The sequence below is a fragment of the Microcaecilia unicolor genome, chromosome 7 (assembly GCF_901765095.1).
Source record: "Microcaecilia unicolor chromosome 7, aMicUni1.1, whole genome shotgun sequence".
Lineage (NCBI taxonomy): Eukaryota > Metazoa > Chordata > Amphibia > Gymnophiona > Siphonopidae > Microcaecilia > Microcaecilia unicolor.
The window spans coordinates 166,631,482-166,659,358 of NC_044037.1; the positions used below are offsets into that span (position 1 = coordinate 166,631,482).

Below are 27,877 nucleotides of genomic sequence, written 5' to 3' on the forward strand. Positions count from 1 at the left end.
AAATTGTACCAAGAGAATATTACTCCATTGCTGGCTACCACAAGCTTGAAACTCAACCAGTGGGAAACCCTACCAATGTCTCTAATGGGTCGTATCTCCCTATATAACATGATGATAGTGCCGAAATGGCTGTATGTTTTCCAAACCCTGCCCTTGTACCTGCGCAAAGAAGATGAACAATCATTAAATAATAAGTTACAACGATTCCTCTGGAGAGGAAAGAAACCTCGTATAGCGATTTCAACATTACAGATACCACGCGAGTTTGGAGGACTCGGGCTGCTGAGCGTACGTCAGTTTTCGGTAGCCTGTGGCATGAGACATATCTCGGACTGGTATAGAACCACCTCAGAGTTTTCGGACACTGAACTAGAAACTGCTTTAATGAATGGAGTACACTTATGTAGCCTACTACATGGAAAAAGTGGGGAACAATTAGAGATTTTGGACCAATCGCATATACTTCCCACCGCTAAAGCAGTGTGGAGGTGGATTTGCAGATACCACAGATTTTCAAACACCACTACTCCCTTCCTGGCCATATGTGGAAATCCAAAATTTCCCCCTGGGGATTTGCACCGAGCGTTTCGGAACTGGCAAAGTAAAGGCCTAATATATATTATACAGGTCTTAACGGAAGAGGGCAGGGTGAAAGCCTACAAAGACTTACAAAGGCAATATGATTTACCCAGCAGAGACTATTTTCACTACATACAACTCAGACACTACATAAATAGCCTGCCTAGGGAACACATCACGGAGGATGTGCAAGAAGAACTGTCATCAGCATATTCACTGCAGGCCCAAAATAGAGTACCAATGAAAATGCACCACAGACATATAAGAGACATGATCATGGAAGTAGACTATCAATTATTGGCTAAAGCATGGAGCTTAGAACTATCAGTCGAGATAACACCCCAAACTCTCACGGATTACATATATTCACTCCAGAGATCCTCAAAATTACTAACATACAGTGAAATGGAATACAAATTTGTGCTACGCACTTATATACCACCAAGGAGGGCATTTCATATGGGGGTTTCCCCAGATGGGGCCTGCCCTAAATGCGCAGCCCCAGGAGTACGTTTAGGCCATATGTTCTGGCACTGCCCAGAAATTCAAAAATTCTGGAGAATGATACAGCAATCCACAACAGCGATGTGGAGGACGACATGGAGAACAGATGCTAAATTACTATTTGGCCAAACTACAACGAGCAGGCCCTGTCCAGTGGGATTTAAGAGCTTTTCATATAGAGCCACAGCAGTGGCAAAGAAAGCGATACTAAGAGAATGGATTACAAATAAATCACCAACGTTACAACAATGGCGAAGTGGTATGATGGATTTCATGAAATTTGAACGACAAATAGCAGAAAGCAATCATGATCCCAGTTTCACAGAGAAAGTTTTTTTCAAAATCTGGCATCCATTCTGGCAGACAATCCCTAAAGGGGGCAGATCTCGAATTCTCAACCTCTAAGAACTGACAGCAAGAGACTAAGACAAAGATGTTGATTAATATCCTCCTAGGGTGGGGTAGTTAGTGGGTGGGTTTTAAGGGGGGGGGGGAGGGGGAGGAGTAGAATTAGAATAAGGAAATAATAGAAGAAGTTGTTAAGATTAAGGTTTCAACAGAAGTAAATGTTATGAAGCGAGAGTAGTGGACGCAATTCTAGACATGTTTTAGATCAAGTAGAGAAGACTAGTTGTAGAATAGGGAAGGAAGAGTGTGAATTACAGCAGGAAGTAAGACAATAGTGGGGTGTAGCCCACCTGTGAATACTTAAAGCATTATAACTCTAATAAACAAATTTTGGAATAAATAACATGGTTGGAGCATAAGGTATAATAGGGAGGGGGAGGGGGGGAGAAACTGAGAAAACAAATCTCTACAAATGCAATATGTACAATGATGGTAGTTTCATAAATGACATCGGATTTTGTACGCTATGATAGAAATTGTACCAAGTTTATAATGTTGATTATCAATAAAACAGATTTAAACATAGTATAATGATTTCCTGTCAGTTTTATACCTGGAAAAGGTCTTTTATAAAATTGTGAGGCCAATTGTGCAACTTGAGATGTATATGTGTGCTCAGCATTTCTGGGGGTATAGTTTGGGTAGAATATGGACGGAGCTGCAATGGATCCATGTATTTGTAAATTGCAGGTGCACACAGAGTGAATACACACAGTTACACCAACTTCAGAGCAGGCGTAAATTTGTGTGGCAACATTTGCTTGCTATTGTGGGCTAGTTCTGGAAGCCTATTTTATAAAGACATAAAGGTGCCTATGTTGCCTCTATAAAAAAAAAACCCAGAATCTCACTTTAAACTGAATTATATTTAATAAGAAAAAGATGTATGAAGGAAAAAAGATAAAGACATATTGGATAAATCACGTTTCCATATATACCCGCCTACTGACAGTCTGCAAAAAAAACATTTTGTTTTAAGTGAGAATGTGTTTAGCATGATTTTTGTTTTCTCTCACAACAAATGTATTTTTATACCACATCTGGTATTTACATTAATTGGAATTTAGTGGAAATATGGCACTTGATGGTAAGGACATGTTTAGTTATACTGATGAACAAATAACTACCATCACACAATGGATGGCACTGTTGGATGAGGGATGGGGACACCCACCTTGTGACCAGAACTTATATAAGCGACTTATTCGGGCTCAACTGCATGGTAGCATACAAAGAACCATTTAATTCCAAGAGACCTGAGGATTTATAAAGAGCCAACATTTTTTAAATCTCACCTGTCTCCCTTTCAAGCCCCCAGTTCCAGCCTCAGCCCCCTTCTTCCACCTGCTCTCCTTTTCAGCCCCCAATCCCTCTTTCAGTCCTGAATTCCAGCTCTAACCCCCTCCTTCCACCTGCTCCCCTTTTCAGCCCCAGCCCCCTTCTACCTGCCCCTCTTTGCAGCCCACAGTTCCAGCCCCTGCTCCCTTCAGCCCCAGTCCCAGCCCCCTTCTCCCACCTGCTCCCTTTTCAGCCCCCATTTCCATTTCTAGCTCCCTTCTTCCACCTGCCTTGTTTTTAGCCCCAACCCCCTTCTCCCACCTGTCCCCCTTTTCAGCTCCCACCCAGTACTCTTCTTCCACCTGCCCATCCTTTTCAGCCCCCATTTCTGGCTCCAGCCCTCTCCTTCTACCTGCATCCCTTTCTAGCCCCCATTTCCCACCTGCTCCCCTTTTCAGCCCCAGCCCTGTGCTCCCACCTGCCCCCCTTTTCAGTCTCCAGCTCCACCTGCCTCCCTCCCTTTTCAGTTCCTAGTTCCAGCCCCAGCTGCCTTCTCCTTCCTTCCAAGCATTTAAAAATTGTTTACCTTGACTCTCCAGCAGAGGTCAATGACTGAAGCAGACTGCCTCAGGTCTTCCCTCAGCCAGGCTCCGCCCTCAGAGAAACAGGAAGTTACATCAGAGGAGGGTGGGACCAGCTGAGGGAATGTCCAGGCAGCCTGCATCAGTCACTGACTGCTGCCGAAGAGTCAAGGTAAATTTACTTTATAAGATCACCAGAGGAAGGGAAGGGGAGGGGAGGGGAGGGGAGGGAAGGGAAGGGAAAGGGGAAAGGTGCTGGACTGTGCTGGGGTAGGGGGGGAGGTAGAGATTCAATGCCTTTCCCATGGTGAAGGGAAGAGAGACAGTGGCAGCAGGTAGGGGAAGTGGCAGCAAACCATATAAGCGTCATTTTTGTTTAAAATCCATTTGGATGAGAGGTTGCTCCCCCTTGCACTCCGCCCTAGGCCCTGATATAAATTCATCAACTCCCCCCTCCCTAACCTCCTCCTCCTTGTGACTTGAGCAGCTTTCCCATTGGCTACATCCTGCCACAGTTTCTGCACTGCAAGGAAAGAGAATTGGAGAGCTGTAGAGGGATAAAAACTGAAAAAATATTCAGACACTTTAGCTATCCTTCTGGTTTTGAGATAGTTCAGTTACAAATTCTGAAAAAAATCCAGACAGTTGGAAATCCTGAGTCCTAAACATATCCCACAGAGCCTCCCTAAACCTTTGGGCCCTAGACACCTGCCAAGTTTGCCTATGCTTTAATCCGGCCCTCTGTAAATCTGCATGGCTTCTGTTAAGCCACAATTTCTGTAGCTCTTTTGGGGGGGCACCTGTGTCTCTCTATAAGATAGTTTACAAATAGGCACTTGTTTGATCTCTCAATCTAGACAACCTATTACAAAATTACTCTCCATATGGCCATAGGTTAGGCATTTTGTGGTGGCATCTGATGTTATACAGAGAGTACAGAAATTTACCCCCATTGTGTAAACTAGGATACCTAAGTTGGAACTCCAAGATGGCACCTATTTTATCCCTATTTTACAAAGGCATAGTAGGTGCTTACGTACCTTTATAAAACAGGTATCTAAAACCAGCCCCAGTAGTGTACAAATTTACACCATCTCCGAAGATGGTGTAAATTTGGGTGTATACTGTTTGCATATACCCATAGAGAATATAAAATATATGCACAACTGTATACAATCAGACTCGCTCAGACTGTACCACTGCAAATACCTAAACAAAGTCCATATAAAATTAAGTTCAATCTTTCTATGCAAGTATATAGCCACACAATTTTTAAAAAGCTTGACATGCTAAACAGTCTTTACATGTAGAAATCCATTATCAAATTACCACCTTAAAGTAGTATATTTATATTCAACAAGCCACTTAAATATTTATTTTTTTTTAACATTATACCCTGCCTAATAAACTAAGCAGCTTACAATAAAAACATGCATAATTTAAAATGACAAGACAATCTCATAACATAATATATAACAATACTCCCTTAATCCGTTCATCACTGTTTAAATTCCTTGATAAACCTGCAAAAAGAGATACGTTTTTAAAGCTTTTTTTTAAACTATAAAAGGGAAGAAGAAAATCGCAACGGACCAAGAAGAGAATTCCATAATACTGGTCCTGCATTGAAAAAACGAACTTTCAAGGGTAGCAGACTAATGAATCTCATGTCTGGGACAACAAACATCCTTGCTGAATCAGATCTCAATATTTAGTTTTGTTGAATATGTCTAATTTTAAATACACAATTTATAGGTTTTCAGTTAGTTATATGTCTTGCAGTCAGTTGAATATCAAGCTCAATATTTTTTACATTCTCTACTTGGGGAAAATAAGGGAAAGGAAAGAGGTAGATATGGCCTGCCTCTTCTGTCACACATCTGTCAAATCAAGAGAATCATTACAGTGAAGTTAGTTGAGCAATAACACACCAATTGATAAGCATGTGAGTCTAAACTATGTGCCACAGGATGGGTTTGAATAAACAAATGGGTCAGGTTGGCAGTGACAGATAACTTGGCATTTAATGTGTTGACACTGGAAGAATAATTAAAAAGGGGAGAGGTCACTGATCTTGAGAGCTCAATCTATTGCCAAAAAACAAATTGAAATGCAAAATGCAAAGCAGCAAGTTTCATTTGCCTTTCTGCCCTCACATCACTTCTGAAGACATAGAAGAGAAAAGGTCAGATTATTAATTGAATAATTTTTGGCTAGCTTCCTCCTCTTCAGAAGACTAGGATTATGAATCGCGAAATTGCTGTACATGATGTGCTATAACCACTACAGTTTAGATCGCGTGTGGGAGGAGAAGTACATGGACTCAGATCTTAAATCAAGTGTTGAGGTAGCAGCAATTCTCCCGTTATTGTGTTTTATTTTATTTATTTATCAGTACTAAACGCCTTTATGAAGAGATTCATCAAAGGTGACTTACAATAAGTACAGTTCCATAAACAACTTACCCTGTATTAACAGCATAACAGTAAAATGAACAAATGTCAGCATAAACCACAGTTAAAACAACGAGGTAAACATGGAGACAGGCAGATTAAATCCTAGTAATAGAACTAACATGATACAGTATCAGAAACACATGCATTAAAACAGCAAAGTAGAACATTAATATAACAGAAATACGACATATATTAGCAGAACACAAATGATGCCCCATAGTTGGCAGTATGGTAGATTATTGATAATAACATAGATATGATAAGAAATACAATGCAATGTAAAAGCTTAACAGGTAGTGGAGGGGAGAAGTGAAGTTGGGATATATAAACTGACAAGTAAGATGCTGAAAAAGTATATGAATGGGTGGAGCAGTCATACCTTTTGAAGTTATGGAGGTTATAGGACTAGGGGGAAACTATGTTCATTGGGTAAAAACTCAAAGTTCTATTGCGGTAAATGGGATAAAATCAAGAGGAATTCTTTCTGTCTAGAGGAACTCAAAAGTGATGTCCTATGTCTCCTCTGCTATTTGCTACAGCAAAACAGCCCCTGGAAGCCAGTATCCAATAATCCCCTGGAATGGAACTGATAATGATACAGGGAGTTGCCCATAAAATCTTATTATATGTTGACGATAATTGTTTTTTTTTTTTTGCCCAGCCATAACATTCTTTGCCTTTTTTAGAGCTTTAGAAGAAGCAAAGATAGTAAGCAAATTTTTGTGATTGAAATTTAGCTATCTTGTAAAAAGTCATGAAATACAGCTAAAATATCAACATCTTGATGTGTCTCTATGTATGACTGTGTGCATGTATGTAAAGTATCCTGAAGATCAGCAGGTGGTGCAGTAGGAATTGGCGGTTACACAGGTAGTATGTGTAACCGCCAGACTTATATGGTCTGTGCCAGAGTCGGTGGTGAGAGGTGGGACTGGTGGTTGGAAGGTGGGGATAGTGCTGGGCAGACTTATACGGTCTGTGCCCTGAAGAGGACAGGTACAAATCAAGGTAGGGTATACACAAAAAGTAGCACATAAGAGTATATCTTGTTGGGCAGACTGGATGGACTGTGCAGGTCTTTTTCTGCCGTCATCTACTATGTTACTATGTTACTATGTTTATTGGCCGCAACATTCTTTTCCTTTTTTATTGAAGGAACTAGACTAATTCGGGCTTCAAAGTTAACATATGGAAGTCCGATAGGTTAAGAATCAGAAGGAGGTCCTCAGTCTTCTCTAACTTTCCTTCTAAGGTTGTAACACCTGGTTTTCGATATCTAGGAATCAATCTTTGTGATAAAATCTCTGTATATGCTAAATTGTGACAGACTCACCACCAAACTGCAATCTGATTTGGTCTTCTCTGTTGTTAATGTGGTAGGGGCAGGTTGCTATTTTGCAAATTATGATATTACAAACATTTGTATTTTTGACATTAGACACTTTTCCTTCTTATTTACTGAAAGATATTCCTGAACAAGTTTTAGACTGGATAGTCTCATTTGTAAATGCTTCATTAAAAACTGGCTAGTTTTCTGATTCTATGATAAAAATTATATTAACTCCAATTCCAAAACAGATTAATGGAGACTTATCACAGACTTCTAACTACCGACCGATTGCAAGCATTCCTTTTCTCACTAAATTACAGAATTTGTGGTCAGCTCTCAGTTAACAATCGCTTTCATGATTCCCAACATGGATTTAGAAGTTTTCACAGCACTAAAACTTTGTTGATATCTTTAACATCAGAAGTTAAAAAAAATCTTTATTTGGTAATGGAAATTTGACTTTGCTGCAGTTCGATATCAGCTGCATTTGATACTGTGAACCATGTTTTACTACTAAATTTACTCTCTTTCTTGGGATTAACACTGTTTTGAAGTGGTTTGAATTGTTTCTTACCCAAAGATCTTACTCATTATCAAAAGATAACTCTTTATTAACTTTTTGGCGTTCTCCTTGCGGAGTCCCTCAGGGTTCTCCTCTGTCTCCTATTTTATACAATTTATATATGAGAACTTTGGGTCATATTTCTTTAGGTTCTGACACAAAACTCCGGTCATAAGCTGATGATATTTTTTATTGATTTCCATTGACAGTGTGAATGACATGTGTTACTCTAAAATAAATACTTATATATCAAAAATAGTTGAATGGTCCAGAGCCGTTAGACTAAAATTAAATGAAGATAAAACAAAAGTATTGTGGTATGGCTTGGACCCTTCAACTATTCCTTAATATATCAAAGTTAATGATGAACTTTCAATTCAAGTAGATTGGGAATCTAAGGTGCTAGGTGTTATACTTGACCATTCATTATCTAAGGAATCTCAGGTAAAGAATACTATACATAAAGCTTATTATAAACTCAAGCAACTTTGCTTAATACGTTCTTATTTCTCATGTGAACACTTTCAGATTATAGTGCAGCTATCAATTCTTCCCTTATTGCGTTATGGCTATTCTTTGCATGTAGGACTCAAGGTCAAACAAATTTCTAGGCTACAGGTGATACAGAACTCGGCGGCCAGGCTGATATTTAGATGTTCGAAATATGATAGAGTTTCTCCATTATTGTCCAGGCTACACTGGTTGCCAGTCCTGACAAGAGTTAAATTCACGGTGTTATGCCTAATATTTAAATGTCTTCAAGGCTTGTGTTCTGCTGATCTTGTGAACTACTTTAAGTTGTTAAAAAGCACAGTATTATCAAGGTCATGTAACTGCTTAAAGTTGGATTTTTCCGTCAGTTAAAGGAATCCGTTTTAAGTCTTTATTCTCTAGATCTTTTATATTTTCTGCAGTTTGGTTGTGGAATGATTTGCCTGCAGATTTGCTTTCTTTATCAAATTTATTTACTTTTAGAAAGAAAACCTAATTAACTAGCTAAGCTCAGAGGAGTAGCCAGACCTCGACGGCCCACCTCCCCACCACCCCCCATCGCATGATGTTACCTTGGCTGGCGGGGGTCCGCCAGCTGAAGCGTTTGTCCCACTCTAGTGTTGCGCGGGACAAATGTGTGCACACTACGACTGAGAAGAGCAGGGTAGGCAATGCGGTGAGATCAGTGTGGGACAAATGCTTCAGCTAGCGGGGGTTGGGGACCCCCATCAGCCAAACCAGGGGCCCGAGCCAATTTGGTAGGGGCAGGCCCCCGTGCACCCACGTAGCTATGCCACTGGCTGAGCTTGTACTAGTTTTATTTTTTTAAGTTTATTGTTAAATCCTGGTGAAATGCATCAGTACCTTTTTATGTTATCTCGCCTTCTGAGAAGTTCTAAGAGAAGAGGACATTTCTCTGGTAAGCGAACATTATTTTGCCTTGTGTTTTGGGAACTTAAAGGTTGGGGTTTAAAGGAGGAATTATAGTGATAGGCAGAATAAAAATATAAAAAAAACAAACTTTATCAACTAATCTCCATACTCTTTTTCCCCCTAGTTTTAAAACTTGAACTTTGTACCACAGCATTAACACATAGCCTCTAGCATGCTCTGCTGAACGACTGGCTGGAAGGAAATCGCATGCAAATGAGCTAACAGCGAGCAGCTCATTTGTATGCAATTTCCTTCATGCATGCCCCTTGTTGTCAAAATCGGTAAGCAGCAACTGGGGATTGGTAAGGGAAGGGCTTTTAGCATGGAGTTAATGCATCTGAGCCTCTGTAAGCACAGGCCTGTGCTTAAGCATTGCGATGCCCCCTCCGATAGGAAGCCTCAGAAGGGGGCAGGAAAAGGCAGCACGAGCATAGCCTTTGCTTACAGGGTGTGTGTAGCGCTTACACTTCTTTAACTCAGGGCCAGCACAGGAAGAGGTAGGGAAGTGGCAGCAGCAGGGCTAACAAAAGGTACATTCTCACATTTGCTGGAGCTGTGCCTCATGGGCGTAGTTTGACTGTTTCATTTGGGGGGGGGCAAAGGATGGGGCAGAGCATATTAGCATATTCATTTGCATATATATATATGAATATGCTAATATGGAGGAAGGAAGGAAGGGAAAAAAAGCTGGCTTTTTTTGAGAATAACCATAAAGAATATGTATGAGATATCAAGCCAGCTCTTTCTCCCTTCCTTCCTTCTTTCCTCCTTACCCAGCACTCCGTCTTCATCTCCAGTAGTATTTCCCCACCCCCTTTCCCATACCATACCAGTGTTGACCTTAGAAATGCATAGGCTCTATATGTAGATCCTTCAAGAGGTAGTGTGTCATGATTTAGGCTCTACACCCTTTCTGATGTTTTGGTGCCACCTCAGTAAGGCCAACACACAATCTCTCCACTGCAAAACTCTATACTCAGACTTGTGCAAAAACACACTCATAACCTTACTAAACCATAACAGCACTAATTCCAAGGACAGGACGAGCTACAACCTTATGCGTGAAAAGGCAGAACTGTAATTACACCAGGCTTTAAAACACCAATACACTACCTTGTGAAAAAAAAAAGTAAAACAAAAAGGGCTGCAAATACTACACGCTAGCAGAATACTGCACCTTGATCACACATGAAAAACACATAACACAACAGACATGACACAAGGAACTAGAAATCAAAAACTATGAAGGCAAAATACTGAACTGGAAAGTTAACTCAAGAAGTCAGACTCAGCATGCAGCAATACCAGAAAAACTGAAATTTACATGCAAAATATCACAGATGCACATTTCAAAAAGCTGACATATTCTAATTAATAAATTCTGAATAAAACACTTTTTTCTACCTTTGTTGTCTGATCATTTAGTTTTTCTATTCGCTTTGGTCCCAGTGTCTTCTGTTTTATGCAGTGTCTTCTTTCCATTTGATATTTTTTCTCTCACCATGTCCACCATCATCCTGTGTCATGCGTCCTGTCTACCATCTGTAGCCCTATCCCTATCCTTCCTTGAGTTTCAGTATCTGCCCTCGTGTTCCAAACCAGCCCTTAAACTCAGCAGTTTTCCCTCCATCCATATCCATCTACTTCCTGTCTTCCCTCCCCTCCATCCATGTCCAGCATTTCTCCTCTCTTCCCTGCCCTCCACTCCATCTATGTCCAGCATTTCTCCTCTCTTCCCTCCCCTCCATCCATGTGCATCTCCTTCCTGACTTCTCTCCCCTCCATCCATCCATCCATCCAGCAACTCTCCATTCTCCCCTGCCCTCTCCTCCATCCACCCATATCCAGCAAATGTCCTCTGTCCCCTCCATTCATCCATCCATGTTCAACAATTCTCCTCTCTCCCCTGCCCTCCCCTCCATCCATCCATGTCCAGCAACTCTCCATTCTCCCCTGACCTCTCCTCCATCCATCCATATCCAGCAAATTTCCTCTCTCCCCTTTCCCCTCCATCCATCCATGTCAGCAATTCTCCTCCTTCCCCTGCCCTCCGCTCCATGTCCAGTGATTTCTATTCTCTCCCCTGCCCTCCTCTCCATCCATCCATGTCCAGCAACTCTCCATTCTCCCCTGCCTTCTCCTCAATCCATATCCAGCAAATTTCCTCTCTCCCCTATCCCTTCCATCAATCTCTGTTGTCCAGCAATTCTCCTCTCTCCGCTGCCCATCCTGTTTCTTTCCATCCCCTTCCCCATTCTATCCAGCGTCTCCCCCCTCCCCCTTCGCAGCAAAATCTCATCTCTCTCTCTCCCACTGGCCTACCCAACAAAAACAGTGTTAGACTTGTTAAAGATGGACCAGCAATAAAGAACGACAATGTGGATGCAGCAGCTTACAGGCTTGCTTGCTGTGTTTTGAGTGAACGGCGATGGCTGCGCGGGGGAGTGGAAACAGAGATTTACCATATAGCTTCCTTCCTTACAGTGGACTAGATAGGCTGGCTCAATTCCACTCCACTCTCTAGTACCGAAGTTGCAGCAGCGAACTGACAGGTGGCGGTAGTAGAAGCAGCAAGCAGGCAGGTTCAACTACGTCCTTCGCTTCCCTGCCTCTAAGCGTCCCGCCCACCTGAAAGGAAATGACATCAGAGGACGGCGGGACGCAGAGAGGGCAGGGAAGCGAAGGATGGAGTCAAGCCTGCCTGCTTGCTGCTTTTACTACCGCCGCCCACCAGTACCGGCACAAAAAAAGCACTGGGTAAGACTGTCATTTGGGGGGGGGCAATGCCCGCCCTCGCCCCCCCAAACTACGCCCATGCTGTGCCTCCACCCCGTCACAAACTCTGCCACCCTGGGCAGACACGTAGTCCATCTAGTGGTATGGCCAGCTCAGCTGTGCTGGGAAAGGGTCAAGGGGGCAGGATCTTAGCCATAGGCCTTTCAAGATTTTTCTGGGATTCTCCTTTGTTACCTGGTTGAATTTTATTTTATTTAAATTATGTTTAGGAATGCTGGTTCCATTCTGGAGGTTAAATAGACTGTTTACTATTTTGAATAATTTCTTGGTTGAATAGATTGAGAGAAATATTATTTTATTTTGGATAATATTAAAGCCTGGCAGTATATTGCTAAGAGTTTTCTAAAATTGAACCTATCTTCATCAATGCAGAATTTGTGCCATTTCATTTTCAGTTTACATCCTTGATCCTAGGATATATGGTCTCTAATAGGGACAAAAAGACTGGAGAAAGCAATAAGTATGGCTCTTACCTCTTTGGATGCGCCTAACAAGGAGCAGGGTGAGATGGGTAATAAATAAAATTGCTGTTTCAGAAATATTTCAAAGCAGTTTTGAAGATTATCACCATACAGAAATGTTTTATAATCCCAGATCCTCTTTTCTGCAGAGGCCCAGCCATGGTGACAGTGAGGTATCTCCTACTAGGGATGAGTTATTTTTATTTTATTTTTTGTTACATTTGTACCCTGCGCTTTCCCACTCATTGCAGGCTCAATGCGGCTTACATGGGGTAATGGAGGGTTAAGTGACTTGCCCAGAGTCACAAAGAGCTGCCTGTGTCTGAAGTTAGATTTAACAACTTTCTTTGAAGATTCCCAGAATACTATTTTTACTCGCTTTACCTTGTGGTGGTTTTCTCATCAGAGAAGGATAAATTGTTGGTTCTTCAAGCATACTTTAAGAATAGGAAAGCTGTGTTTTGTGGACAAAAGATTCAGCTGTTTCCTGATGTGGCTTGTATGACTCAGATTCACTGGAAAATGTTTCTTGCCCTACAGACACAAACACGGGAACTTGGAGGGATTTTTATTTTAAATGTACCAGTGTAGGTGTGGTGTTTTTATTCGGGGCAAAAAGTGTATATTCTTTATTTAAATTCAATTAGAGAAATATCTTTTGGCTAGGAATATTGGGACTGAATGATTAATATTATGTTTGATGGTGGAAACTCTAGGGGCTCCGTTTATTAAGCCACATTAGAGGCATATCAGCGTTTTTAGCACACACTAAGCATTAGTGTGTGCTGTGTTGACACCCATAATATTCCTATGGGTGTCTACACGGTTAGTGTGCGCTAATGTTTAGCATGCACTAAAAAAACACTGGCACACCTTAGTAAACAAAGCCCTAAGTTTCTTATCTATTAATACAATGGGGCCACATAGAATAGATTTTTAAAATGTACTCTTTGCTTCTCGTCTTTTTTCTTTTTAATGTGACTGAATTCTTCCCATGATGTGGACTTTGGATATTTGTTTTGGTTTACTTTCTTTAGAAAATTTGTTATGTAGTCTTCCATTGTTGAAAGTAGCATTAATATAAATTCTCATTAAAAAAATAAGAAGTGAAAGATGGGGAGGAGACTATTCAAGACGGTTGCTTGCTGACTTTGGGCCATGGGACACTATCCCTTTCATTACCTATGGTGAAGCAAACGTCGAAAACAAGGGTTTCTCCAGCAGAATCCAGGGTGAGTTCTGTCCAGGTGGGGCCAATGGCCACCACTGAGGTGCAGGGCTCAACTGTGGCATCTCAGGAGGTTGCTTCAGCTGGGGGAGGCGGTATGGTAGAGACCTTTCCTGCCCCCTTTGAAGTGGCCCCCTCTGACTGACGGTGTTGTACAGGAGCCACTGCATTTTCCGTGGTGGGGAGTTATACATTAAACCTAAAATCTGCTCCTACGGTGCTCCGTACCTTGATTCTAAACTTGGATCCCTGAGGCAGGCGTTGTGTACGCCAAAACACGACCCGTATCAGGTCTTATCTCAATAAAGGACTCCTGTTGTCCCAGTCGTGCTTCTTTCTGTCTGCTATTTTGTGTATACTGTTTTACCCTCTCTGGTTGCCTTCTCAGTGCAACTGCCAGGTATTGTGACTTTTTCCTCAACACATGTTCGGAGTGAGGTTACAGAGGCCAGCATTCTTTAATCTTGATTCTATTTGGGAAGCTATTTCAATTCTCCAATCTTCTTTGGGATCTCAGACACAAAAGTTGAGCTCACACATTGATGTGATTAAATCAGATTTAGCAGCTTCAAAGAATAAACTGACTGACTTGGGAAATAAAATGTAAGCAGTTTAAATGAGGTTGGAGACTTGGAAACCTGAGAAGATACTTGGATGAGAAATAGGGTGAACCTTTGTGCCAAAGTTGAGAATTTGGAAAATGCTGTCAGACTTCAGAATTTGAGACTGATAAATTTTCCTAAGCAATATTCTACTTCTGTTTTAGATGTGTTTAAGAGATACCTTTCAGAAATTTTTAAGATCCTGGAGTCCTCATATCCACCGGTCTCAAAAAATGTATTACCTCTTTGTTGGTAAGTAGCAAGCTCTGCTCTACCAACAGGATTTACCTATGGACAGTTTGGATTTGACAGGTTTCCTAGAACAGTTGGATTTGGAGGTCCTGGCTTGTGCTAGATTATTAGTGCAGCTGGCGTTAGATTCTGACACGGAATGGCTCTGGAAGCTATTCTTTAAATATAAAGATGTTTTGTTTATGAATTATAAGATAAGGATGTATCCGGATATATCTAGAGCAACACAGAGGAGGAGAAAGCAATTTTTGTTATTAAGACTATAAGTGCTTCAGTTGGGGAAGACTTTTATTCTTAGTTTCCCTTGCAAATGTATTATTACTTTTCAAGGAGCTAGATATGTATTTTTTGATCCAAGGCATCCTCCAGCACTCCTCAATGAATGCCCCTCCTTTTTAGTGTCCTTAAATATTTGTTTCCTTGTTCCATCTTTGCCATTTTTGGCCCCTCTCCTCTTTATTGTAGACTAACAACAGTAGCTGTTAGTACACTGAGGAAAAAGTACTTGTCATTTTCCTTATTGTAGTATTATACTATAATTATATATTTTAAAACTGATAAATAGAAAAAAAAACTGCTAACTTCTCATCAGATAAACCTATTCATATAATTCTCCTGCATCCAAAAATTCATACATCTAAAGAAACCTAAACTGAAACTTCATTTAATATCTGTAAAAAAAAAATGCTTAAAACGTTCCTTGTGTTTTTTTTTTAATGTAAATAAGATGGTCAGGATGACCACTTCCATCTAAGAATACTACTGTCGTGTCAGCAACCACCTTTAACATATCCTAGATGAAAAGGAGTTGGCACTGGAAGACAACAGTTGCAGAAACGATATTACAATGCTACATACAGATGAAAGAGGAAAGAGATGACAGAAAAGTGAAGGAGAAAAGCAGGTGTGAAGTCAGTAGCGTGCACAATCACTGTCTAGAGTTTTCAACCAATTTCTAAGTACAGTCATAATGCACATTATCCATTCTGCCCTATAGTACTGCAGCTTATACTACTTACAATGGTCTGAGAACCTGAATTTGCAAACATTTGCTTTATGAACTTTCCTACTCATTGTCCTAAGTTTAGTACTTTATCCTGTCACATATAGTTTGTCCTAAACCACCATTAATACTTTCATGTTAACATACATTTTTGCTTGCCACAGGAGATCCCAATAAGGTTTTGTAAACTATTTAAATACCTTCTTCTTATTTGTCCATTCTGAATGCTCAATGTACCAAAAGGGTTTTTTAAAAAAAAAATTTTATTGTTACATTTGTACCCCGCGCTTTCCCACTCATGGCAGGCTCAATGCGGCTTACATGGGGCAATGGAGGGTTAAGTGACTTGCCCAGAGTCACAAGGAGCTGCCTGTACCTGAAGTGGGAATCGAACTCAGTTCCTCAGTTCCCCAGGACCAAAGTCCACCACCCTAACCACTAGGCCACTCCTCCACTAGAGCAATCTAATCTTGGCATTTCTATACTGCCTTTTCCCAAAAGTTAGACCCAAAGTGATTTACAAAAGATAATCAGAAGAGAGATATTTTCAGTATACACCCAGCTCAAGACTTAGTTGATAACTTAAAAAAATGGTTTCCAAACATTTGCAGAATACTAAGTATGAAGGAATTTTCTTTAGGGAAGCGGGAAGGCCATTCCATACTTGAATCACTTTCTAGGAAAACAACATTTCCAAAAACCTCTTAAAATGAACAGATTTAAAAGATGGAAATACCAAAGTGCAATTGTCTTTCAATCTGACAGCCTTACTGCCACAAGGAAAGGTTACTAAAGAAAGCAAATCCACAGGAACCATTCCATTAAAAATTTTAAAAATAAAGCAAGTCAATTTGTGGAGCGGAGGAGTAGCCTAGTGGTTAGAGCAGCAGTCTTGACATCCAGAGGTATCCGGTTAAAATCCCCACTGCTGCTCCTTCTGATTTTGGGCAAGTCACTTAACTCTCTATTGCCTCAGGCACAAAATTAGATTGTGACCCGTCTACCCATTCCATTCCGCTCATTATATGATAGACATCTATCATATCTCCCCTCAGCTGTCACTTCTCCAAGCTAGCCGCTTTAGTGTTTCCTCAAAGAGGAAGTCATCCATCCTCTTTATCATTTTCATCGCCCTTCTCTGTACCTTTTCTAATTCCACCATAGCTTTTTTGAGATTTGGTGACCAGAATTGAACACAATATTCGAGGTGCGGTTGCACCATGGAGTGATTTAAAGGCATTATAACTTCCTAATTTTTGTTTTCCATTCCTTTCCTAATAATACCTAACATTCTATTTGCTTTTTTAGCTGCCGCCGCACACTGAGCAGAGAGTTTCAACATATCATCAACGATGACAACTCGATCCCTTTCCTGGTCGGTGACTCCTAATGTGGAACCTTGCATTACGTAGCTATAGTTTGGGTTCCTTATTCCCACATGCATCACTTTGCACTTGCTCACATTATTTATTTATTTAAGCAGAACATTTATACCCCGCTTAATACCACTAAAAGCGGCCTTTTGGAAGCCCAGTCGCCCAGTCTCTTAAGGTCCTCTTGTAATTTTTCACAATTAATCTAACAGTTTTATTCTGTATATGTTGTATTTGTTTCAGAAAAAGATCCATGTTTTGACCATAGTCAAGTTGTGGTAAGAATGGTAGCTTGGACCAACAATGCAAAATGTTTTTCATGAAAGGATGGACAGATCTTAGTTACTTCAGCTTAACAAAAATACAAAAACAAAAAACCACTCTCTTAACCACATTATTAATTTGTGATTAAAAAAAAAAAAAAGTTGATGTCCCATTGTCATATTCCTAATTGATATTCGAATGTCTCGCACAACTCTCCACAATGTAATCCATAACCAAGTTGTAACAAATGTATTTCTATTATTCATATCCTATTGTAAGCCACACTGAGCCCGCAAAAAGGTGGGAAAATGTGGGATACAAATGCAATAAATAAATAAATAAATAAATCTAACATGACTCCCAATACCTTTGAGGTATTGTTAGAGGAGGGGTTGGACACTGAACTCCTAACCAAGAAAGTGCAAATAAAATTGCCAAGGGAGAGGGCGAGGAAAGTCCAAGCAATACCAGAGATCAGGGCTGGCTGCGATCAAGGCATGGTCAGGCAAGCAAGAGTCAGGGAAGGTGGCAGTCCAGAGAAGTGAAGGAGATGAGCCGGGATCAAAGCCACAAAGTCAATCCAAGGAAGGGAGCAGGAATAAGGGCAGGCTGGCTGGAGAAACGGACTGGAACAAGAGCAAGCTGGAATGAAACTGGCACCAAGGCAAGAACAGGAACAGGAACCAAGCATAGCAACTCACAGCAGGCAAAAGCTAGGAGACCTGTTGGAAAGGCAGTGCAGAAGAGTCCCAAGATCCCTTATAAAGGCCCCAGCTCATAATGTCATCATCAGACATCCTGTCGATCCTCCTGTCGCTGACCCCCTTAAATTAAGGCCCACAGCATGCATGTGCGCATAGGGAAGTTATTGTCATCTGAAGCAGCAGCACCGGTTGCCCGCTATGCTAGGGAGGGCAGCCCGGAGGCCTGAGGAAAGCTGTGGTACCTGCCTCCAATGCTCACCAATGGTGGAAGTGAGTTAGGGTGTGGGGCACGACCGCAGATGTGATATATGCACATATATGCACTCTATCACTTTTCAGACCCACATACATACAACAGTCTTCTGGTGATGTCCTTCAGCTCATCTGATCATTCTTTTTCTCAGTTCATCTGAATAAGTATAGCAGCAGATCCCTTACAACCCATTCCTCTTAAATTCCTACTCTCTCAACAATCCCCCCTCCTCTCCCTACCCAGGACACTCACTGGTTAAGAACAGAAGAATAGCCATACTGGGTCAGACCAATGATCCACCTAGCCCAGTATCCTGTTTCCAACGGTGGCCAATCCAGGTCACAAGTACCTGGCAGAAACCCGAATACTAGCAACACTTAATGCTACCAATCCCAGGGCAAGCAATGGCTTCCCCAATGTCTATCTCAACAGAAGATTATGGCAACAAATTGCAGAGCTTAGCTATTCATTGAATAAAATATATTTCCTTCTATTTGTTTTAAAAGTATTTCCTTGTAACTTTATGGAATGTCCCCTAGTCTTTATACTTTTTGAAAGAGTAAAAAAAAAAAATCGATTCACTTTTACACCACTGGCTCTCTTCAAGTCCTCATGAAGAGCTGAATCTCCCATTGGTTCTCCTCAAGGCCTCATGAAGAGCTCAATCTCCAACAAAGTATTTGCAGCTCAGTCTTTCCTATTACAGTCTCTGCACTGGAAGGAGGAAACTTAAGAGAGCTAAAAGGCTAAACGTTGAAAAGCATCCAGACACTTTAAATATCATTCTGGCTTTGGGATTGTTAATTTAGAAATCTGTAGAATCTTGAAAAAATCCAGACAGTTTGCAACCTTAGGGATCCTTTTACAAAGGTGCACAAGCGTTTTTAGCACACACTAACCAGCTCATTTTCGAAAGTGATCACCCATCTTCCGACACAAATTGGGAGATGGGCGGTGATCTCCTGAATCCACCCAAATTGGCAAAATAGAAAGCCGATTTTGGGCGGCTTCAACTGCGTTCCGTCGTGGGGCTGGTGAATGTTGAAAGGGGGCGTGTCGGCATGGTAGCAAAGGCGGGACATGGGCGGGACGAGGGCGTGTGTTGAGATGGCGGGCTTCACCCGATAATGGAAAAAAGAAAGCCAGCCGTCAGGAGAATTTGGTCCGTTTTATTTGGACCCCTTTTTTTTAGATCCAAGTCCCAAAAAAGTGCCCCAACTGACCAGATGATCACCGGAGGGAAGCGGGGATCGCCTCCCCTTACTCCTCCCAGTGGTCACCACCCCCCTCCCACATAAAAAAAAATCTGACATTTTTTGCCAGCCTGTATGCCAGCCTCAAATGTCATACCCAGCTCCCTGACAGCAATATGCAGGTCCCAGGAGCATTTGTAGTGGGTGCAGGCCCCCCCGTACCTGTTACACTTCTGCTGGTAAATGGGAGCCCCCCAAAACCCTCTGTATCCACACGTAGGTGCCCCCCTTCACCCCTTAGGGCTATGGTAATAGTGTAGAGTTGTGGGCAGTGGGTTTTGGGGGGATTTGGGGGGCTCAGCACACAAGGGAAGGGTGCTATGCACCTGGAAGCTAATTTGTTTTTATTCATTTTTTAAAGTGCCCCCTAGGGTGCCCGGTTGGTGTCCTGGCATGTCAGGGGGGGACAGTGCTGTAGAAATGCTGGCCCCTCCCACGCCCAAATGCCTTACATTTCGCCAAATTTGAGATGGCTGGCTCCGGTTTCCATTATGGCTGAAAATCGGAGTCGCCCATCTCATCTAACCCCGGCGAATGATTTGGCCGGCGCCAAGCATATTTCGAAAATACGCTTGGCTCTGCCCCTTCGCGGAGCCGGCCCTTAAGATGGCCACCCATCGATTTGGTCGGCGCCATTCAATTATGCCCCTCTAAATGCTAAAGGCGCCCATAGAAATATATAGATGTCTAACATTTAGCATGTGCTTATTTTTAGAAAAATGCTTGCACATCTTTGTAAAAGAACCCTGTTAGCATCCTGAATCCTGAGCACATCTGACAGGGCCCCCCCCCCTAAACCTTTGCACCTTAGATACATGTCTAATATGCCTATGCCTTAATCAACCATAAGTTTCCATCAAAAATCAAATCTTTATCATTTCATATTGCCAAATTATCTTATTCCTGCTATCCTTGTATTTCATTATCATTAACTCTCCACTGTAATGTTTTCTTTTTACCAAAACCTATGGTAAAGTGCTCTGGGTAGGGTACCATACAAAAACTAAGGGCTTCTTTTACTATGCTGTAGGAAGAAGTGGCCTTAGAGCGCCCTTACACAGGTCTTTCCTGTGCACCAAGTTTAAATTTATGCAGTCAGAAAATGGCTAGTTGTCCTTATTCCAAATTAATGGTCATGTGATAATGTTGCTATTAGCGTATGACCTTAATAAAAATTAACACTTGAACATTCACCAACATCTATTTTGTAAGTGGTATGGGCTCAGATGCTGATTAGCACATAAACTCCCCACTCTCTGCCCCCAGGTGCCCCCTCTGCGGAAAAATAAAAATTATTTTTAACACATGGTTTGCACACGCACATTGCAAAATTACCATGGGACATCTTGCCACGTTAAAAATATACTAGTGCTTACTGCAGCTTAGTAAAAGGAGCCCTACGGAAATAACGAAAAGCGAATGCTACATACCTGTAGAAGGTATTCTCCGAGGACAGCAGGCTGATTGTTCTCACTGATGGGTTGACGTCCTCGGCAGCCCCCTCCATCGGAAAGTTCACTAGCAAAGGCCTTTGCTAGTCCTCGCGCGCCCATGCGCACCGCGCATGCGCGGCCGTCTTCCCGCCCGAAACCGGCTCGAGCCGGCCAGTCCAGTATGTAGCAAGACAATACACTTCAAGGGAAGACAACTCCAAAGGGGAGGCGGGCGGGTTTGTGAGAACAATCAGCCTGCTGTCCTCGGAGAATACCTTCTACAGGTATGTAGCATTCGCTTTCTCCGAGGACAAGCAGGCTGCTTGTTCTCACTGATGGGGTATCCCTAGCCCCCAGGCTCACTCAAAACAACAACCATGGTCAATTGGGCCTCGCAACGGCGAGGACATTAATGAGATTGACCTAAAAAATTTACCAACTAACTGAGAGTGCAGCCTGGAACAGAACAAACAGGGCCCTCGGGGGGTGGAGTTGGATCCTAAAGCCCAAACAGGTTCTGAAGAACTGACTGCCCGAACCGACTGTCGCGTCGGGTGTCCTGCTGCAGGCAGTAATGAGATGTGAATGTGTGGACAGATGACCACGTCGCAGCTTTGCAAATTTCTTCAATGGAGGCTGACTTCAAGTGGGCTACCGACGCAGCCATGGCTCTAACATTATGAGCCGTGACATGACCCTCAAGAGCCAGCCCCGCCTGGGCGTAAGTGAAGGAAATGCAATCTGCTAGCCAATTGGATATGCTGCGTTTCCCTACAGCCACTCCCCTCCTATTGGGGTCAAAAGAAACAAACAATTGGGCGGACTGTCTGGTGGGCTGTGTCCGCTCCAGATAGAAGGCCAATGCTCTCTTGCAGTCCAATGTGTGCAGCTGACGTTCAGCAGGGCAGGAATGAGGACGGGGAAAAAATGTTGGCAAGACAATTGACTGGTTCAGATGGAACTCCGACACAACCTTCGGCAGGAACTTAGGGTGAGTGCGGAGGACTACTCTGTTATGATGAAATTTGGTGTACGGGGCCTGGGCTACCAGGGCCTGAAGCTCACTGACTCTACGAGCTGAAGTAACTGCCACCAAGAAAATGACCTTCCAGGTCAAGTACTTCAGATGGCAGGAATTCAGTGGCTCAAAAGGAGGTTTCATCAGCTGGGTGAGAACGACATTGAGATCCCATGACACTGTAGGAGGCTTGACAGGGGGCTTTGACAAAAGCAAACCTCTTATGAAGCGAACAACTAAAGGCTGTCCTGAGATCGGCTTACCTTCCACACGGTAATGGTATGCACTGATTGCACTAAGGTGAACCCTTACAGAGTTGGTCTTGAGACCAGACTCAGACAAGTGCAGAAGGTATTCAAGCAGGGTCTGTGTAGGACAAGAGCGAGGATCTAGGGCCTTGCTGTCACACCAGACGGCAAACCTCCTCCAATGGAAGAAGTAACTTCTCTTAGTGGAGTCTTTCCTGGAAGCAAGCAAGATGCGGGAGACACCCTCTGACAGACCCAAAGAGGCAAAGTCTACACCCTCAACATCCAGGCCGTGAGAGCCAGAGACTGGAGGTTGGGATGCAGAAGCGCCCCCTCGTCCTGTGTGATGAGGGTCGGAAAACACTCCAATCTCCACGGTTCTTCGGAGGATAACTCCAGAAGAAGGGGAAACCAGATCTGACGCGGCCAAAAAGGAGCAATCAGAATCATGGTGCCTCGGTCTTGCTTGAGTTTCAACAAAGTCCTCCCCACCAGAGGGATGGGAGGATAAGCATACAGCAGGCCCTCCCCCCAATCCAGGAGGAAGGCATCCGATGCTAGTCTGCCGGGGGCCTGAAGCCTGGAACAGAACTGAGGGACTTTGTGGTTCACTCGAGATGCGAAGAGATCCACCAAGGGGGTGCCCCACGCTTGGAAGATCTGGCGCACCACTCTGGAGTTGAGCGACCACTCGTGAGGTTGCATAATCCGGCTCAGTCTGTCGGCCAGACTGTTGTTTACGCCTGCCAGATATGTGGCTTGGAGCACCATGCCGAGACGGCGGGCCCAGAGCCACATGCTGACGGCTTCCTGACACAGGGGGCGAGATCCGGTGCCCCCCTGCTTGTTGACATAGTACATGGCAACCTGGTTGTCTGTCTGAATTTGGATAATTTGGTGGGACAGCCGATCTCTGAAAGCCTTCAGAGCGTTCCAGATCGCTCGCAACTCCAGAAGATTGATCTGTAGATCGCGTTCTTGGAGGGACCAACTTCCTTGGGTGTGAAGCCCATCGACATGAGCTCCCCATCCCAGGAGAGACGCATCCGTGGTCAGCACTTTTTGTGGCTGAGGAATTTGGAAGGGACGTCCCAGAGTCAAATTGGAGCAAATCGTCCACCAATACAGGGATTTGAGAAAACTCGTGGACAGGTGGATCACGTCCTCTAGACCCCCAGCGGCCTGATACCACTGGGAGGCTAGGGTCCATTGAGCAGATCTCATGTGGAGGCGGGCCATGGGAGTCACATGAACTGTGGAGGCCATGTGGCCCAGCAATCTCAACATCTGCCGAGCTGTGATCTGCTGGGATGCACGCACCCGCGAGACGAGGGACAACAAGTTGTTGGCTCTCGCCTCTGGAAGATAGGCGCGAGCTGTCCGAGAATCCAGCAGGGCTCCTATGAATTCGAGTTTCTGCACTGGGAGAAGATGGGACTTTGGGTAATTTATCACAAACCCCAGTAGCTCCAGGAGGCGAATAGTCATCTGCATGGACTGCAGGGCTCCTGCCTCGGATGTGTTCTTCACCAGCCAATCGTCGAGATATGGGAACACGTGCACCCCCAGCCTGCGAAGTGCCGCTGCTACCACAGCTAGGCACTTTGTGAACACTCTGGGCGCAGAGGCGAGCCCAAAGGGTAGCACACAGTACTGGAAGTGGCGTGTGTCCAACTGAAATCGCAGATACTGTCTGTGAGCTGGCAGTATCGGGATGTGTGTGTAGGCATCCTTCAAGTCCAGAGAGCATAGCCAATCGTTTTGCTGAATCATGGGGAGAAGGGTGCCCAGGGAAAGCATCCTGAACTTTTCTTTTATGAGATATTTGTTCAGGGCCCTTAGGTCTAGGATGGGACGCATCCCCCCTGTTTTCCTTTCCACAAGGAAGTACCTGGAATAGAATCCCAGCCCTTCTTGCCCGGATGGCACGGGCTCGACCGCATTGGCGCTGAGAAGGGCGGAGAGTTCCTCTGCAAGTACCTGCTTGTGCTGGAAGCTGTAAGACTGAGCTCCCGGTGGACAATTTGGAGGTTTTGAGGCCAAATTGAGGGTGTATCCCTGCCGGACTATTTGGAGAACCCACTGATCGGAGGTTATGAGAGGCCACCTTTGGTGAAAAGCTTTCAACCTCCCCCTGACCGGCAGGTCGTCCGGCACTGACACTTGGATGTCGGCTATGCTCTGCTGGAGCCAGTCAAAAGCTCGCCCCTTGCTTTTGCTGGGGAGCCGCGGGGCCTTGCTGAGGCGCACGCTGCTGACGAGAGCGAGCGCGCTGGGGCTTAGCCTGGGCCGCAGGCTGTCGGGAAGGAGGATTGTACCTACGCTTACCAGAAGCATAGGGATCAGTCTTCCTTCCCCCGAAAAATCGTCTACCTGTAGAGGTAGAGGCTGAAGGCTGCCGGCGGGAGAACTTGTCGAATGCGGTGTCCCGCTGGTGGAGAGACTCTACCACCTGCTCGACTTTTTCTCCAAAAATGTTGTCCGCACGGCAAGGCGAGTCCGCAATCCGCTGCTGGAGTCTATTCTCCAGGTCGGCGGCACGCAGCCATGAGAGCCTGCGCATCACCACACCTTGAGCAGCGGCCCTGGACGCAACATCAAAAGTGTCATAAACTCCTCTGGCCAGGAATTTTCTGCACGCCTTCAGCTGCCTGACCACCTCCTGAAAAGGCTTGGCTTGCTCAGGGGGAAGAGCATCAACCAAGCCCGCCAACTGCCGCACATTGTTCCGCATGTGTATGCTCGTGTAGAGCTGGTAAGACTGGATCTTGGCCACGAGCATAGAAGAATGGTAGGCCTTCCTCCCAAAGGAGTCTAAGGTTCTAGGGTCTTTGCCCGGGGGCGCCGAAGCATGCTCCCTAGAACTCTTAGCCTTCTTTAGGGCCAGATCCACAACTCCAGAGTCATGAGGCAACTGAGTGCGCATCAGCTCTGGGTCCCCATGGATCCGGTACTGGGACTCAATCTTCTTGGGAATGTGGGGATTACTTAGTGGCTTGGTCCAGTTCGCAAGCAATGTCTTTTTTAGGACATGATGCAAGGGAACAGTGGACGCTTCCTTAGGTGGAGAAGGATAGTCCAGGAGCTCAAACATTTCAGCCCTGGGCTCGTCCTCCACAACCACCGGGAAGGGGATGGCCGTAGACATCTCCCGGACAAAGGAAGCAAAAGACAGACTCTCGGGAGGAGAAAGCTGTCTGTCAGGAGAGGGAGTGGGATCAGAAGGAAGACCCTCAGACTCCTCGTCAGAGAAATATCTGGGGTCCTCCTCTTCCTCCCACGAGGCCTCACCCTCGGTGTCAGACACAAGTTCACGAACCTGCGTCTGCAACCTCGCCCTACTCGACTCGGTGGAACCCCGTCCACGGTGGGGGCGTCGAGAGGTAGACTCCCTGGCCCGCATCGGCGAAGCTCCCTCCGCCGACGTAGTCGGGGAGCCTTCCTGGGAGGTGGCCGCTGTCGGCACCGCACGCGGTACCGACGTCGGGGACCTCAACCTGGGCGATGGGCCAGCTGGCGCCACGCTCGACGGTACCGGAGGCACAAGCACCGCCGGTACCGGAGGGGTAGGGCGCAACAGCTCTCCCAGAATCTCTGGGAGAACGGCCCGGAGGCTCTCGTTTAGAGCGGCTGCAGAGAACGGCTGAGAGGTCGATGCAGGCGTCGACGTCAGAACCTGTTCCGGGCGAGGAGGCTGTTCCGGGCTGTCCAGAGTGGAGCGCATCGACACCTCCTGAACAGAGGGTGAGCGGTCCTCTCGGTGCCGATGCCTGCTGGGTGCCGAATCCCTCGGTGACCCAGAGCTCTCGGTGCCGATATGGGGAGGAGACCGGTGTCGATGCTTCTTCGACTTCTTCCGAAGCATGTCACCGGAGCTCCCCGGCACCGACGAGGAGGACGTAGAATCCATCCGTCGCTTCCTCGGGGCCGAGACCGAAGAGGGTCGATCCCGGGGGGGCTGTACCGCAGGAGCCCTCAGGGTAGGAGGAGACCCACCCGAAGGCTCACCGCCACCAGCAGGGGAATGGACAGCCCTCACCTGCACTCCTGACGATGCACCTCCGTCCGATGACATCAGCAGACGAAGTCTCGGTACCACCGACGTCGATGCAGTCGCCCGATGCCTCGGCGCCGATGCAGAGGTCCGATGCCTCGATGCAGTCGATGGAGCGGCAGCCAAGGAAGATGGTCCGGACGCTGACGACGTCGATGCACACGATGCTTCCGGTGCCGATGCCGACGAAGAGCCCGAGAACAAAACGTTCCACTGGGCTAATCTCGCTACCTGAGTCCGCCTTTGTAACAGGGAACACAGACTGCAGTTCTGAGGGCGGTGCTGGGCCCCTAGACACTGAAGACACGCAGAGTGCCTATCAGTGAGCGAGATTACCCGGGCGTACTGGGTGCACTTCTTGAAGCCGCTGGAAGGCTTCGATGTCATGGGCGGAAAAATCACGCCGGCGAAATCAAAAGCCGAAATGGCGAAAATTGAAGCACCAAAATTTAGAGGGAGAAAAATCTCGACCGAGGCCAAAAGAGGCCTACCCCGACAACGAAAGAAAACTTACGGGGCAAAAACTGAGAAATACGGGAAGGGCAGAAAACCCGAAAGGGTCTTCCGGAACACTACCGGAGCGCTTCCCGAACTTTTTCAAGGAAAAACAGCAAAAAAACACGTCGAAAAGGACGCGCGAGGTCGACTCTCTGGGGCACGAACGGCGTAACACGACCGTACCGAGCGCGGACGAAAGAAGACTGGCCGGCTCGAGCCGGTTTCGGGCGGGAAGACGGCCGCGCATGCGCGGTGCGCATGGGCGCGCGAGGACTAGCAAAGGCCTTTGCTAGTAAACTTTCCGATGGAGGGGGCTGCCGAGGACGTCAACCCATCAGTGAGAACAAGCAGCCTGCTTGTCCTCGGAGAATAAATACAATGTAGTATATTTGTATTGTGAGGGGGCTTTATGCCACATTCTGTCCCTCAGATTACTTTTTACCCTGTTTTAATCAATGTAATAAAAATCTGAAGGTACATTGAGGTGATAACTAAAAGCCCTTTCCTTGCCTCATCTGTCTCTCTTACAGTAATGGAATAATCATCATTATGTATTTCCAGCTCTGTTGTACTTTTTTGCAAATCTCTCAACTGCAGTAATTACTCAATTTATCCTTGGTCTCCTATCTTTTAGTACCCTGTCTGTGATTATACTGCTTTTTTCCCCTCACTCTCTCTAATTTACTATCCTTAACATGGATTTCAGGTTCACTGGCTTCTTCTTATACATTTCTTGATGCTAAAATATCCAGTATTAAAGCAGAGCCTCGGCTCTGTTGCCAAGAGCTCTGCAAAAGGAAAGACTAACATAAGCACAATTGTACAGGAAAACATATTTGATGGCACTGTCCAAAAGTGCAACCTATTTAGATTTTAGAATCAAGTTACTTGCCTAATTATCACAGTATTAGGAACTTAGGGGCCCTTTTACTAAATTGTGGAGCCCTTTTACAAAGGCGCGGTAGGCTCCACGCGTGCACAACACGTGCCAAAATGAGTCTACCGCCAGGCTAGCGTGCCCCCCTGGTGGTAATTTTGGATTTGGCACACACCCATACCGCCGGGACAAATAATTGTATTTTCTACCGCACGCGGCATCTCTGGCGTTATCTGGCAGTTGGTGAGCGCCAACTGGTAACCATGCATGTAGCGTGTGATGCCCTTATTGCTAGATCAATGGGTGGCATTAAGGGCTCAAGCCATAAATAGGTGCGCGCTGGTTTCAATTTTACCACAGGTTCTTTTCCCGGACCATTGTAAAAAAGCCCTTTTTCTCAGATGCAGTAAAAACAGGCCCGGCGTGCAACAAAACCA

The 27,877-nt window shown here is 44.8% G+C and overlaps 1 protein-coding gene across 2 annotated transcripts in view; it reads right to left on the reverse strand.

The window, feature by feature from the left end:
- The window catches only part of PARD3B (par-3 family cell polarity regulator beta), a 2,175,158-nt gene that overhangs the window by 545,968 nt on the left and 1,601,313 nt on the right, over positions 1-27,877 (reverse strand). Inside the window, exon 20 of one of the 2 annotated variants that reach the window (XM_030209893.1) lies at positions 4,515-4,559. The exons of the other annotated variant lie outside the window; for it this stretch is intronic. Coding sequence (XP_030065753.1) covers positions 4,515-4,559 — 45 coding nt within the window. The remainder of the gene's footprint in view (positions 1-4,514; positions 4,560-27,877) is intronic. 2 annotated transcript variants of the gene reach the window in all.